The sequence below is a fragment of the Somniosus microcephalus genome, chromosome 21, assembly GCF_052327205.1.
Source record: "Somniosus microcephalus isolate GS21.2 chromosome 21, FLI_Smic_1.0, whole genome shotgun sequence".
Taxonomy (NCBI): Eukaryota; Metazoa; Chordata; class Chondrichthyes; order Squaliformes; family Somniosidae; genus Somniosus; species Somniosus microcephalus.
Window position 1 is genome coordinate 66,161,950 of NC_141007.1, and position 14,441 is coordinate 66,176,390.

At 43.2% G+C, this 14,441-nt stretch overlaps 1 protein-coding gene across 3 annotated transcripts in view; it reads left to right on the top strand.

The window, feature by feature from the left end:
- The window catches only part of rptor (regulatory associated protein of MTOR, complex 1), a 432,389-nt gene that overhangs the window by 156,801 nt on the left and 261,147 nt on the right, over window positions 1-14,441 (top strand). For all 3 annotated transcript variants that reach the window (XM_085963808.1, XM_085963809.1, XM_085963810.1), the window contains one exon: window positions 7,653-7,712. In XM_085963808.1, the coding sequence (XP_085819934.1) occupies window positions 7,653-7,712 (60 nt within the window). The remainder of the gene's footprint in view (window positions 1-7,652; window positions 7,713-14,441) is intronic.

A 14,441-nucleotide genomic window follows, 5' to 3' on the forward strand; every position in this document is an offset into this window, starting at 1 on the left:
TAAAAAGCAGGTAAATGGAGTTGAGGTACAGATCAGCCATGATCTAATTGGATGGCTGAACAGGCTCAGGCTGAATGGCCTAGTCCTGTCCTTGTGTTCCTTAGAAAGAGAGTAAGTGGTGTTCACTGCTACGTTTGAAGCCTTTTACAATCGGTGGGCTGCGCTGCTGGACACTATCTGTATCATTGATGAAGGAAACTAGATCGTAATTAAATTACACAATTTTAGTTTGGCTGATCTATTTGTATTAGTGGTACCCCCCTCTTGTGGAGGGCATTCGTCCTCAAAGGTCCCTCTGCCACGCGGCCCAATTCAAAAATCAACGCATGTGCAGTTTTTGCGTTTAAAAGCCGGTGAGCCGGCTGCGCGGGAAGTCCAGACAGCTGCGCGGCTTAAAGGGACCATTGCTCGTCGTGTCTATTTAGTCTGGTGGCATTGGGCAAACCCCACTGTCACTCGATTGGCCCTGTTCAAAATAGAGTAATTTGTGCTCGGTGTACCCCATCATAATGGGCCCCTTGACCTGGAGACCTATGATCAACTGCCATTGATTAATTTGGGCCCAATAACTTGATGCACTTGAACTCAAATACCTTCAGCTGTAACTTTTGAGAATAGCTAGGTTCCCATTAACAAATATAGCTACACTTCCTTATCCCAGTTAAACTTTACCTTTCTTGAATCTTTTTATAACCCTTTAGTTGGATTTCTGTTCCAGAATTAACATACAACCGTGTCTCAAATACATACAATACCTCATTTCTCTGTTGCTGCTTAAGACTAGTTTTGAACATTTTATTGCTGATAATTCTAGCATTGACATGGAGACACTGAATGCCTGTCTGCTTGCTGTTTTAGGGTTCTAACTCTGTTAAATCTTTAAATTGGCCTCTGGCTGTAATATTTTGAGTGTTACACTTTGGATACCTGCCCCAAATGAGCTACACGTTAAGTTAGCTAGTGTATCCTCAGTCTTACTTAGTTTTAATCCCTTCCAATAACAGCTTCAGTGTTGTCAGACAACTGAGTGCCCAACTGATTCAAATGGAAGACATCCCTCCTTAAAAAATCTTATCCTCCCCAGAGAATGACTTCAGTTGTCCAGGAATTTCAGCCTTTGACTGTTCCTTACTCGTGAGTCAGTCAGTACTGGAAGTATTGCCAAGATCACCTCTAGCACCTTTACTCCGCAATACACTGATCATCGGTTGACTGTAGGTATCCTGTAGAAGGACGGACTTTTTGCTCATTGTCATTTGTGCCCAAATACAAAGCAACCACAGTTCCACCTCTCTCGCCTTTCATTAGGTTAATAAAAACAGAAAATGCTGGAAATACTCAGCAGGTCAGGCAGCATCTGTAGCGAGAGAAACCGCGTTAACGTTTCAGGTCGATGACCCTTCGTCAGAACTGGGATAAATTGGAGATGGAACAGGTTTTTAAGCAAGTGCAGGGACAGGGAAAGGGGGGAGGGGAGGAAAGAACAAAAGGGAAGGAAGGTCTGTGATAGGATGACAGGTGGGAGATTAAGAGACAAAAGGGATGATGGTGCAAGGCAAAAGGAGATGGTAATGGGACAAGTTAAGAACAAAAAATGACTAGATGAAGTGTAAATGACAATGGCAGAATGATTGACAGCTGCCATGTGAGAGAGAGAAAAAAAGATAGGGGCAGAGGTTATGATCTGAAATTGTTGAACTCGATGTTGAGTCCAGAAGGCTGTAAAGTGCCTAATCGAAAGATGAGGTGCTGTTCCTTGAGCTTATGTTGAGCTTCATTGGAACAGTGTAAGAGGCCGAGGATCGAGAGGTCAGAGTGGGAGTGGAGCAGAGAATTAGTGACAGGCGACTGGAAGCTCGGGGTCACTGTTACGGACTGAATGGAGGTGTTCCGCAAAGCAGTCACCCAATCATCTGCGTTTGGTCTCCCCAATGTAGAGGAGGCCGCATCGTGAGCAGCGAATACTAAATTGCAAGAAGTACAAGCAAATCGCTATTTCACCTGGAAAGGAGTGTTTGGGACCCTGGACAGTGGGAATGGAAGAGGTAAAAGAGCAGGTGTTGCATCCCCAGCGCTTGCACGGGAAGGTGCCAGGGGAAGGGGTGTTGGGGGGTGATAGAGGAGTGGACCAAGGTGTTGTGGAGGGAGCGGTCCCTTCGGAATGCTGAAAGCAGAGGCGAGAGGAAGATGTGTTTGGTGGTGGGATCACGCTGGAGATGGCGGAGGATGATCCGTTGAATGTGGAGGCTGGTGGGGTGAAAGGTGAGGACAAGGGGAACCCTATTGTGGTTCTGGGAGGGAGGAGAAGAGGTGAGAGCAGAAGTGCGGGAAATAGAACGGATACGGTCAAGGGCTGTGTCAACTACTGTAGAGGGGAATCCTCGGTTGAGGAAAAAGGAAGACCTGTCGGAAGCACTAGTATGGAAGATGGCATCGCCAGAGCAGATGCGGCGAAGACTGAGAAACTGGGAGAATGGAATAGAGTCTTTACAGGAAGCGGGGTGGGAGGAAGTGTAGTGCAGGTAGCTGTGGGAGTCAGTGGGCTTATTGTGAATGTTTGTCAATAGCCTATCCCCAGAAATGGAGACAGAGAAGTCGAGGAAGGGAAGGGAAGAATCGGAGATGGACCATGTGAAGGTGAGGGAAGGGTGGAAATTGGAAGCAAAGGTTGTCCACTCTGTCTCGAAGATCTGCAACTCTGGCCCCTGGGAAACGCTCTGGATAATGCTTTACCTATGCAAAGCATGCTGTCTGCGTGCCTCAAGAGTTTGCAATCAGGAGGGCGTGCTACCCTACTGGTTTCTTGTTTGTCCTTTTCTTTGTCTGTTTTATTCGCAGTAGTTCTCCCTTTTTTGTGTTGATTTTCCTTTCCTGGATGGGTGGATGGATTGAACTGTTGGGTGTAGCAGTTATCAATGGTGGGAATGTCCTCCAAGTCATTGAGCATTGCAGATCTATTAATAGATGCAAAAGTAGAATTAACAGTAGCGAATGGTCCTATTATCTCTATTGGTGATGATTTGTTGTCCTGTCCCTGTCCAGAACTTCAGAAATGTGCCAGAGAACTGCAGCAGTTTTCTGGTCTTATCCACTTAATTTCCTTTAAGTTGGGTTTCCAACCAACATAAACTATTTAAATTCATAGATGCAAGAAGATTCATTTGACAATTTAACTAATATGCAATTATTAGCTCAATTGACATTCATATGATCCAATCAGTAGGAGCACACATTGGTGTATGCAAGAAGCACGTACAGTGCCTGTTCTCGAATAGCTTGAAGTGTTAGATAGAGATGTGCAGAGTTTCAGAGTAGAAAACAGAACAAGTTTTAACAGAATTTGGGAATTTGGAACAACTCATACAATAAGCGAGTATTTGTAACTTACAGCCAGTGATCCACCCGATCTGAGAAAGGAAGTCATTTTTGGTTTTGGGCTGTACGTTCAAAATTGCATACTGTAACAGTGGTGGAACCAACTGATTAAGTGAACAGAGAGGTGTTGTGCTTGTGGTGTTGACCGCGACTCATTATAAATGGGGCAGGTGAGCCCCGGAGATGTGAGGAGTTAATTTTTCTTTTAGATCTTGGGACTGAGCTGAGGCCTGAACAGAACAAGGTTTTGGGTGCGCACTAATAGGCCCTCTCCCTCCAAAAGGGTGTCGATGGGCTTTCAGTCGCTACCCCAGGGACTACAGCTAACCCCCTCTCCTGGTGCTCTCTGGGGTCAGTGGCAATAGGCATGGGAAACTGGGAAATTGGGCAAGTTGCTGAGCCCCGCCTCTCTGCTATCATTGTACCTGTGGTGGGGTGGTGAAGGGGCAGCTGGTGGCCTCGCCTGCAGGTGGAGGAAATCTAGGAAGGGCGGGGAAGCAGGGATAGTGCCTCCCCACTCAATTTTCCTTAATTTTCAGCAGGGTAGCTTAGCTTAGCAGAGGAAGATCCAGCCTGACTCTTGTACAGATGCCTGCAGTGCGATTAAGATGGCTCTTACATAGAAACATAGAAGATAGGAGCAGGAGTAGGCCATTCGGCCCCTCGAGCCTACTCCGCCATTCAATGAGATCATGGCTGATCATCCAAATTCAGTACCCTGTCCCTGCTTTCTCCCCATACCCCTTTAGCCTTAAGAAATATATCTAACTCCTTCTTGAATATATTTAATGAATTTGCCTCAATTGCCTTGTGTGGCAGAGAATTCCACAGGTTCACCACTCTCTGGGTGAAGAAATTCCTCCTCATCTCTGTCCTAAATGGCTTACCCCTTATCCTTAGACTGTGACCCCTGGCTCTGGACGTTCTTGCTATGTTAATATGTTACGGCATTTGGATTCAGCTCTCTAGAAGCGCGTCCTGATTGCTCCTGGCTTTGTTTTAAAAGTTGGATAGTAAGTAGATTGTTCTATAGGTAAGGGAAAATAGCTCAGTCCGTTCAAAGTGATGGAAACAGTTTAATCTGATTCTGGACAAGGACTGAGCTATTCAGTTTGAATCTGCTGACGTGTCGTCAGATGTGGACCCTGTGCCAAGAAGCATCGTCTGTGTTCAAAATACAGAGGATGTTCAAGAGCCTGAGGCAATTGGGTGAAAGCATATTTTGAATTCCTCTGTTCTTCACACCTCAAAGGACACCAGGGTACACCTCTGGGAACGTGCTCTTGTGCCATTCAGAGAAAAGCAGGGGGCTCAGTGGAAAATTAGGCAGTAAACCATACATCATTATTGTTAAGGGACCCCCATCTTGGGCATCATTTTCCTGAGAGCATTAGTACAGGATCATGTCTTTTTTATTTTTCATATTTGAGGAGCAATAGATGCAAGTCTAGTATATCGTCTTTGCTATTTCCTATCTTATTTAAAGACGAGGTCTGATGCTGTTTATTCTGTCTCTTTCTGAAGTCTAAGAGATCATGAAAAGGTTTGTGACCGGTCCAGGACGCTAAATAAGGGGGATTCTGTTTGATCTCTGGACTCACTACATTGCTCAGATATTGGCTGTTGTGGTGGTTCTATGTGGTTCATAGGGAGTGAGGGCTTTGGCCTTGACATTGAGGAAAATAATAACTGTTCTCACTGGTGAAACATGCACCTGTTTGTTCATTTGGTGAGAACATTTGTTATTCATGGGAGGAGTCGTGCCTTGAGCTGTTGGAGCTTGTTAGCTTCCCCGCCCCACCTGTTCAAAGTTGAGCCGCAAAAACTTAATCTGGACAACAGTTTGTTTCATGGACTTAGAGTCTTTAGGAAATTGATGTGCTGGAAACAGTTGTTGTTAAACATGTGTTGTTCAACATTTGCTGCGGCAGGGCATCTAACGGCGTCTGCCGTTATTAGATTTGCCCTTTTAAAGTTTTTGTGTGGTAAGTTACTGAAAGTGCGACCTGATGATGTCACAGTGAGGGAAACCGGGTATCTGGGACCTGAGTGAACAGGGCAAACAACTGCGTATCTCCTTAACCAATCAGATTGACATATTGTGAAATTAACAGCACAAGGACTGTTAGGGAATATATTTTAATAACATAGATTTTAATATGATTAAACTAATGATTTAAAGAAATCTGATTATGCTTAAGCTGACCACGTGCCAAAGGATGGTGTGATGTATCCGATCCAATCACAGCTGGTAACATCACATCGGCTGACTTAAAAACTGAGAACAATGAAAATGCTGATATAGCTTAAAACTGAGTGTGATGATTCTGCTTAACTAGAGAACAAAGGAATGATTGATGTATCAGAGATCCAATCAGTGTGATGTAGTTGAACCAACCATAGCTCTGCATGCATGCTGCTGAGCCAATGGTAATAAAGGGGGCGGGTACATCTGCTGCTGTATTAAAAACCAGCCATTTTGAATATGATGTTAGTCGGATGAAGGAAGTCAAACAGTGTAAATCAAGTGATGCAATAAATCGACTATTTAAAACTTACCACCAGACTCGCAATCTTTGATTTTAGTGTGTTAACCTCAGATTAGTGTGGTCCACTGAAATTAACTGATCTAACAAGGACTGAGAAGGGAGTGTAAATTAGAGTGGGTGAATTCAATATCAAATCAGGTACCGAAAGAGAAATAAAGAGGGAAAGAAAGATTGGATTAAGAGAGAGAAGAAAAGAGACAAAGGAAAAGTAATTAAAAAAAAATTGCATTAATATCTCCAACAACAGCTAAAGAGACTCCATGCTTCTAATAGTTAATTTTCAGTGCCAGAGAGGTTGAATGGTATTAGTTAACACTTATCACATCGTTAAAAGGGCACTTAGACTGAAATGAACAGACTTGACCTTCTGTGGCAAGTTTAGTTTGTATCTGCCGCGCATGTACAGCAACTTCACGCCATTCAATAATTTCTATGTTTAATATAATTACGGGGCAAAGAGCTTTGGCAACTAGGTGGTGCAATGGGTTGGACAGTGGTCTTTCAACTCTGGGCTCTGGGTTCAAATCCAAACCAGACTAATGGGATGCAAGACTCCTGCCTGTTGGTTGTAAGGGTCCTGAGTAAGACGAGTTTGGGCAATCTCAATCCAGTTCCTAGTGGGCACTGGCCGACAACATAAAACTGTCCTTAGTTCAGCATTTACTGGCAATCTCGCTCAGAGGCTGCAGGAGGGCTGGTGTGGGAAATGGAAAATTTTCATGCTCGTGCAATATGGGTTGTTCGAGTCGGGGGCAGGGTGGAGGGAGCTTCACTCTATATCTGGGAGAGTTAATGTTAACATCCTGGGTGTCTGGAATGCGGAAAGTTCCATCCTCCATCCCTTTGACAAAATATAAAACAAAGTTATGGCAGGCGTATGCAAGAGCTAATTCTTCCAATCCTAGATCTGAGTCTTTTGATTGATTAGTAGATCATAAGATAGCAGGTGCCTAGACCTGAGCTATTACAGAAGTCTAATTCTAAGAGTAATAACAGGAAATGAAATTGAAAAACCTCAATTAAATCACATGGTCAGCATGATTCAGGTGGAAGGAGCGCCAGGGATTCAATCGATAGCTAAGGTCGAGGGAGTTACCAATCCATCACACATCATCTCCACAGCTGTTTGTTCACATTCCTTGGCTTTGTATTTACTACTTCAATTTGAGTTGGGACAAGGTAAATTGTACTTCACACTTGGCCATTAACTGCTCTGATTGGCCTCTACAACTTTAGTAATGCACGTCTTAACATTACCCTCAGCAAAAATAATTTCCTAGTGCATTTCTAATTATATGCTTAATCACTGGATGTCTCTTAAGTGTATAGCTACCAACTTTGAAAAGCACCATGATCCAGATTGTGACTAACCTTCAATGTGTTGCACATTCCTGGATTAGGTGCAGTATGATCCCCTTTCAGACTAATTTCAAATAATCAACAGTTTCAAACTGCAGTCCCTGGGATTAACATGTATTGGTGACTATCTTTCTAAGCATATGGATTTTTTTTTAAAGATTTGGTTCATTGCATGTCATGGTCAGATTCTTCCTTTTTCTCTGGTTCCCTTCCTCAAACCAGCTACTTTGTCCAAGGGTTACAGAGTTATGATCTTGTAAGTTTTGGACGTGGTGCAATAATAATACAGCTCTCGATCGTTAAGCAGTTACGGTTTTATTGTCCTGGCTCTCCACATGCACTTAGTTACTTACTGTTTCTTATTTGCAGGTTCTGTATGCAAAGGAGTGCCAAACTGGTGCCTGGAGTTACACTGGACTTGATAGAAAAGTAAGTAAGTTGTGTATTATATTTTATGTTGGCCTGCAATCTCTTAGTTTCTGTACAATTAACTTTTTTTCCCAAAGGTATCATTTAGAACTACCAAGTCATCGACTTGCTTTCATTAAATTTTTCCCCCCCACTCTACACAAATGACCACTGCGGTAAATGCTGCATTATCTGAATTGTTTGGGGATGTTCAACAGGCTGGAAGAGTTGAGTTTCAATCATTTAGCACTTAAATTTTATGTGCCAATTTTATTGGCATTTTGTATGAACTTGTTTGAAACCACAAAATAGTCCAACCGCAGGCTAATTTAATGCCCCCAACATTTGTGATTTCATGGACAATTTTTTGATTGTGTACTATTTTAATGTGAGCAATTCACAGGGATAAATGGGGAAAGAGGAACATTTCTCTCTCTTTTATCCCTGTGAGGTGCATACATTGGACTATTCAGTGGTTTCAAACAAATTTATACAAAATGCCAAACTCTGCACATAAAATTTAAGTGCTAAATGATTGAAAAACAGTCCTGCCACATCCAGTCGTGAATGGTGGTGGACCATTAAACAACTAACGGGAGGAGGAAGCTCCATGAATATCCCCATCTGCAATGATGGTGGAGCCCAACACATAAGTGCAAAAGACAAGACTGAAGTACTTGCAACCACCTTCAGCCAGAAGTGGCGAGTGGATGATCCATATCGGCCTCCTCCTGAGGTCCCCACCATCACAGAAGCCAGTCTTCAGCCAATTCGATTCACTCCACGTGATATCAAGAAACGGCTGAGCACACTGGATACAGCAAAGGCTATGGGCCCCGACAACATCCGGCTATCGTGCTGAAGACTTGTGCTCCAGAACTAGCCTCGCCTCTAGCCAAACTGTTCCAGTACAGCTACAACACTGGCATCTATCCGACAATGTGGAAAACTGTCCTGGTATTTCCTGTCCACAAAAAGCAGGGCAAATCCATCCCGGCCAATTACCACCCCATCAGTCTACTCTCAATCATCAGCAAAGTGATGGAAGGTGTCATCGACAGTACTATCAAGCGGCACTTACTCACCAATAACCACCTCACTGATGCACAGTTTGGGTTCTGCCAAGACCAGTGGGCTCCCGACCTCATTACAGCCTTGGTCCAAACCTGGACAAAGGAACTGAATTCCAGAGGTGAGGTGAGAGTGACTGCCCTTGACATCAAGGCAGCATTTGACCGAGTGTGGCATCAAGGAGCCCTAGTAAAACTGAAGTCAATGGGAATTGGGAAAAACGCTCCACTGGCTGGCGTCATACCTAGCACAAAGAAAGATGGTTGTGGTGATTGAAGGTCAATCATCACAGTCCCAGGACATCGCTGCAGGAGTTCCTCAGGGCAGTGTCGTAGGCCCAACCATCTTCAGCCGCTTCATCAATGACATTCCCTCCAACGTAAGCTCAGAAATGGGGGATGTTCACTGATGATAGCAGTGTTCAGCGCCACTCACAACTCCTCAGATAATGAAACAGTCCATGCCCGCATGCAACAAGACCTGGACGACGTTCAGGCTTGAGCTGATAAGTGGCAGGTAACATTCGCGCCACAGAAGTGCCAACAAACGATAGTCTAACCACCTCCCCACGACATTCAACGGCATTACCATCGCCGAATCCCCCACCATCAACATGCTGGGGGTCACCATTGACCAGAAACTTAACTGGACCAGCCACATAAATACTGTGGCAACAAGAGCAGATCAGAGGCTAGGTATTCTGCGGCGAGTGTCTTACCTCCTGACTCCCAAAGCCTTTCCACTATCTACAAGGCACAAGTAAGGAGTGTGATGAAATACTCTCCACTTGCCTGGGTGAGTGCAGCTCCAACAACACTCAAGAAGCTCGACACCATCCAGGACAAAGCAGCCCGTTTGATTGGCACCCCATCCACCACCTTAAACATTCACTCCCTCCACCACCGGCATACCGTGTCTGCACTGTGTACCATCCACAAGATGCACTGCAGCAACTCACCACGGCTTCTTCGGCAGCACCTCCCAAACCCGCGACCTCTACTACCTAGAAGGACAAGGGCAGCAGGCACATGGGAACACCACCACCTCCAAGTTCCCCTCCAAGTCATACACCATCCTGACTTAGAAGTATATCGCCGATCCTTCACCATCGCTGGGTCAAAATCCTGGAACTCCCTACCTAACAGCACTGAGGGAGTACCTTCACCACACGGACTGCAGCGGTTCAAGAAGGCGGCTCACCACCACCTTCTCAAAGGCAACTAGGGATGGGTAATAAATGCTGGCCTTGCCAGCGACACCCAGATCCCATAAGCGAATTACAAAAAAATATTGCAGAATCAAAAATTGGTCAATAAGACCGCAAGTTTTGGTTTGTGTTCAGGCATGCTCCCATTTACTTTGCTTTCTATTATACTGCACCACTTGATTTGCAATTTATATAACAATTTTCAGATTATTACAATGAAAAGTGGAATGGAAACATTTATTTAAGTTTTGCAAATTGAGGACACACAAGGTGGGGATGATAGCTTATTTTGTGATTGGAAAAAAAATTAATTCCAACTTGTCACTTATGATTTTTAATAGATCTAAAGTGCAGAGATTGTTTCAATTCCACTGCCTTAAAAATCCCTTTCAATTATCAGCCATTTTGGCATCCAAATTACCTTCATGATTGCAGTACAGAAAACTAATAATATTTAGCTTCCTCACTTCATAATTGACTGCGTTTACACATTTGCACTTTGCTACTACATGGGAGGAAATGCAATTCTTGCTATTTCTGGCCGTGATTGATACTTCTGCCATACAGGATCTGAATAGGGATAGAATTATTTCTCGAGATGTCATTTATTACATTGATACATTTTCAATCAAACTGGATCGATAAATTTAGATTCTGGGATCTCATTAGCATAAAAGTAATTTAGTTACTATATTTTGTGCCGCAATCAATTTGTACAGGACTGATTGTGGCAAGAGCCTTCAAACAGAAAGAGTTTGACATTGTCTCTTTGCTTCACCAGACTAGGCTGTTGTAACTGCTCCATTACAGCTAGTGTGTATTTGGTTTTTCATTTGCCATCCTTATTCAAAAATAGCCGGAATCCCAAATGATTGTAACCAGTGCACCCAGAAAACTGCATGTGATTGAGACAATAATTAACTCTTTGATTCATTTATGCTCTCTGCATTGATTTTTAATAATACATTAGCAAAGCAATAATTGCCCCATCTCTCAATACTGTGATACTTTGACGCAATATCTTTTTACAAATTAAACTCTATGACTACACCACTTGCAACCAGTATTAGAAACCAACAGTTGCTGGATGAGCTGAGCAATCTGTTTGTATGCTTCTAGCTACTTAATAACTGAAAATACAATCTATTAAACTCAGTGTTAGAATGACTTGTAGCAAATACATCTTTTATGCATAATCTAAAGCTGGTGGGAGGTGAGCCAGTAACTTTTATATGACCGAAGCATCCTATAAGTTTGAGAAAATGACTTGAGTAGTCTAAAATTAAATACTAATGATTGTTCTTGAGCAATATTTTACTATTGCTTGCATTGGATACTTTTACAGCCGCCACTCACTGTAGATACTCTAGAATTATTTTCTCTTCTCCCTTGAAGGGGAGAATACGAAAATGACGGACAGGAAAAGACCAACTGGTCCAACGAGCCTGTCCCATATAGTTGTGATGCTCTATGCATCCGTACCCTCCTTATCCACCTGGAGCCATGTAATCTCCTGGGAGAGGTGAAAATCTAGGTAAAATGTCAGGTAATCAGAACTAGTCCAGGAGATGAAATTGACCTTGCTTTATATTACAAGGCACCTATCTCTCGTACGAGGTAACCTCCGCCCTACGAGGTAACCTCCGCCCTATCAGAAATGGGTCCAGCTCTCTTGCAGCAATGCAGCAAATCAGCGTTCACTACACGAGCTCCACAGGTCCACCATTCTCTAGGAAAAGAAGAACTGCCTAACATCCAACCTAGTTCTGCCCTTACATAACTTGTAAACGTGACCCTTGGCCCTCACTAACCTATCTAGTTGATAAAATTGGTCCACATAAGCACACTGTAATCCCTTCACTTTTTTTATAAAGCTCGATCAAATCGATCCCAAGTCTACACTTTTCCAGAGTATACGAACCTAGCTCTTTCAGCCCATCTGGGTAACCAAGGTGTTTTAAATTGGGAATGAACCTTGTGGCCCTCCTTTGCACTCTTTCCAAAGCCTCAATATTCCCCACCATGGGAGGAGACCAAACTGGACATGTTGTTCTAATTGAGTGTAATCAAGGTCTTGTACAAGAACAAAAGGATATGCTTTGTTTTGTAGTGAATTGTCCTATGAATGCAACCTAGAATCCTGTTTGCTTTAGCTATAGCTTCACGGTATTGGTCATGGACCTTTCGAGAATGATGCACTGTAATACCCAGAGATCTCTCTTTCACCACTGACTTCAACATCGGTCCCTGTAGGGTGTATGTATCTTTAGCATTAGACTTGCCCGTGTGCATATCACTACACTTTTCTAAGTTAAACATCATTTGCCAAACACAAGCCCATTCCCCCAACACATCGAGATCTGCATGCAGTAGTTGAGCATCCTCTTCTGTCCTAACACTCCTATATATCTTGATGTCATCTGCAAACTTGCAGATCATTCCCCCAACGCCTACATCTAAGTCGTGAATGAAAATAGTAGATAGCAATGGTCCTAACCAATGTTCCCTCTAATGTGTTTTTGGCCTGCGCAGCCCCTTTAACGGACTGCGTGGGCTATTCAAAATTCCACACATGCGTGGTTTTCCTAATTAAAAACCCATCTCAACTGCTGCGTGGGACCTGCAGAGCGCTGCGTGGCCGCGCAGCTTAAAGGGAACGCTGGTCCTAACACCGATCCCTGAAGGACCACCAGTAACCAGTCTCCAAACAGATCGAAATCCATTGACGACAACTTTCTGTTTATGGCCATTTAGCCAATTCCTAATCCGCCGTAGCAGATTATCACTAATTCCGCAAAATTTTACATTGTAGCAAAGCCTCTTGTGAGGTACCTAATCAAAAACTTTCTGAAAGTCCATGTAGGCAATGGCTACTGGGTTACTCTCATCCAATAACCTGGTGATTTGATCGCAAATGAACAATCCAGAAAAGCTCCAATCAGAACCGAACTATCTTCCACTGAACAAGGGAGAAATGCAAGGAGAAAAGTGCCTGGAAGCAAAGGCAACTGATAGCCCCTCAAATCTTTTACAGCCCCTCAAATCTTTTACATCCACCTGAGAAGGCAGATGAGGGCTTGGTTTAATGTCTCATCCTAAAGACATGCTCTCCAGCAGTGCGGCAGTCCCTCAGCTCAGCACAGCACTGAAGTGTCCGTATAGATGACATGCTGAAGTCTCTGGAGTAGGTATTGAACCCATGACCTTCTGACTCAGTGGCAAGAGTGCTACCACTGAGCCAAGGCTGATGCTTCCAACAACCAAATAACCTGCCGAAGTAAGCTGTCGAGGCTCGAGTGAGGAATCCTATCCCAGCATCAGTCTAATGGAAAGGGAAGAGAATTCAATACATTACACAAATGGTCGAATTAGGAAACGTTGTTCTAAAAAGTGCCTTAATTACTGTGTTAACCAATTGTATCATCTTTAAGGGACCTAGTGGACACCACTGCAGCATTGTTGAAATGTGGTATGGTTATAGACAACACCTGGATTTAGATTGTTATCTACCAGACAGCGCCAACATTTTATTGTACAATCCTGTTGTAACATAATTAAATCAATAGAAATACTAAAAGCTTAATGATTTCTAAGAACTCTATTATAGATCTCTTCAGGCTAATTTAAATAGCCTGTAATTGCATTAATCAGACAAGTTTTGTATTGAACACATCAGCTCCAACTTGCATCGCTTCCATTTAATCAGCTGTTGGTGCATGCTTAGAATGCAGGAATTACAGAATAAGCGGAAGAGTGTTACGGCAAGTAAAAAATCTCCTCATTCAGTTCAGTCCCCACTTATAAATAGGATATTACTGTAATCTCGGGGAGCAATAACTATTGGTGAATAACTACTTTGGGGTTGGTTTCTATATGTGTTGATCTTCATAGAATTATACAGCACAGAAGGAGGCTACTTGGGCCATCGGTCTGTGCCGGGTCTTTGAAAAAGCTATCTAATTAGTCCCCCCCCCCTGCTTTTTCCGATAGCCCTGCAAATCATGTTCCAAGGACGCATTTTTATAACCACTTCAAAGTTTATCAGTATTTGTGCTGCAATAGCTAGTGACATTCCACTAATTTGCCACTCTGAACCACGTATATGAAAGCTTAGATGGCTTAAACCTGTTTTTATATTACATTTTATGCACTGTAAATATTGTGTGTGGCTGGTTATACCCTCTTTACTGTAGAGTTGAAACCTTTAAAATAGATCCAGATTTTGTTCTTGAATATGGACGCTCATGCAATTCCTTCAAATGCACTGCAGACAAGTTTTTCTCTTGTTTAGGTTGTAAGAACACTGGGATTGGTAAACCAATAAACCGTGTAAAGAATATTAATCAAAGGGCACCAAACAAATCCTTAACCTCTTTGCCTTAACTCCTCGTCCAAGGACCAACTCGTCCAAGAATTAATCATCCACACCTAGGAAAGTACTACAGGAAACTCTTTGGTATCCGGCACCGATG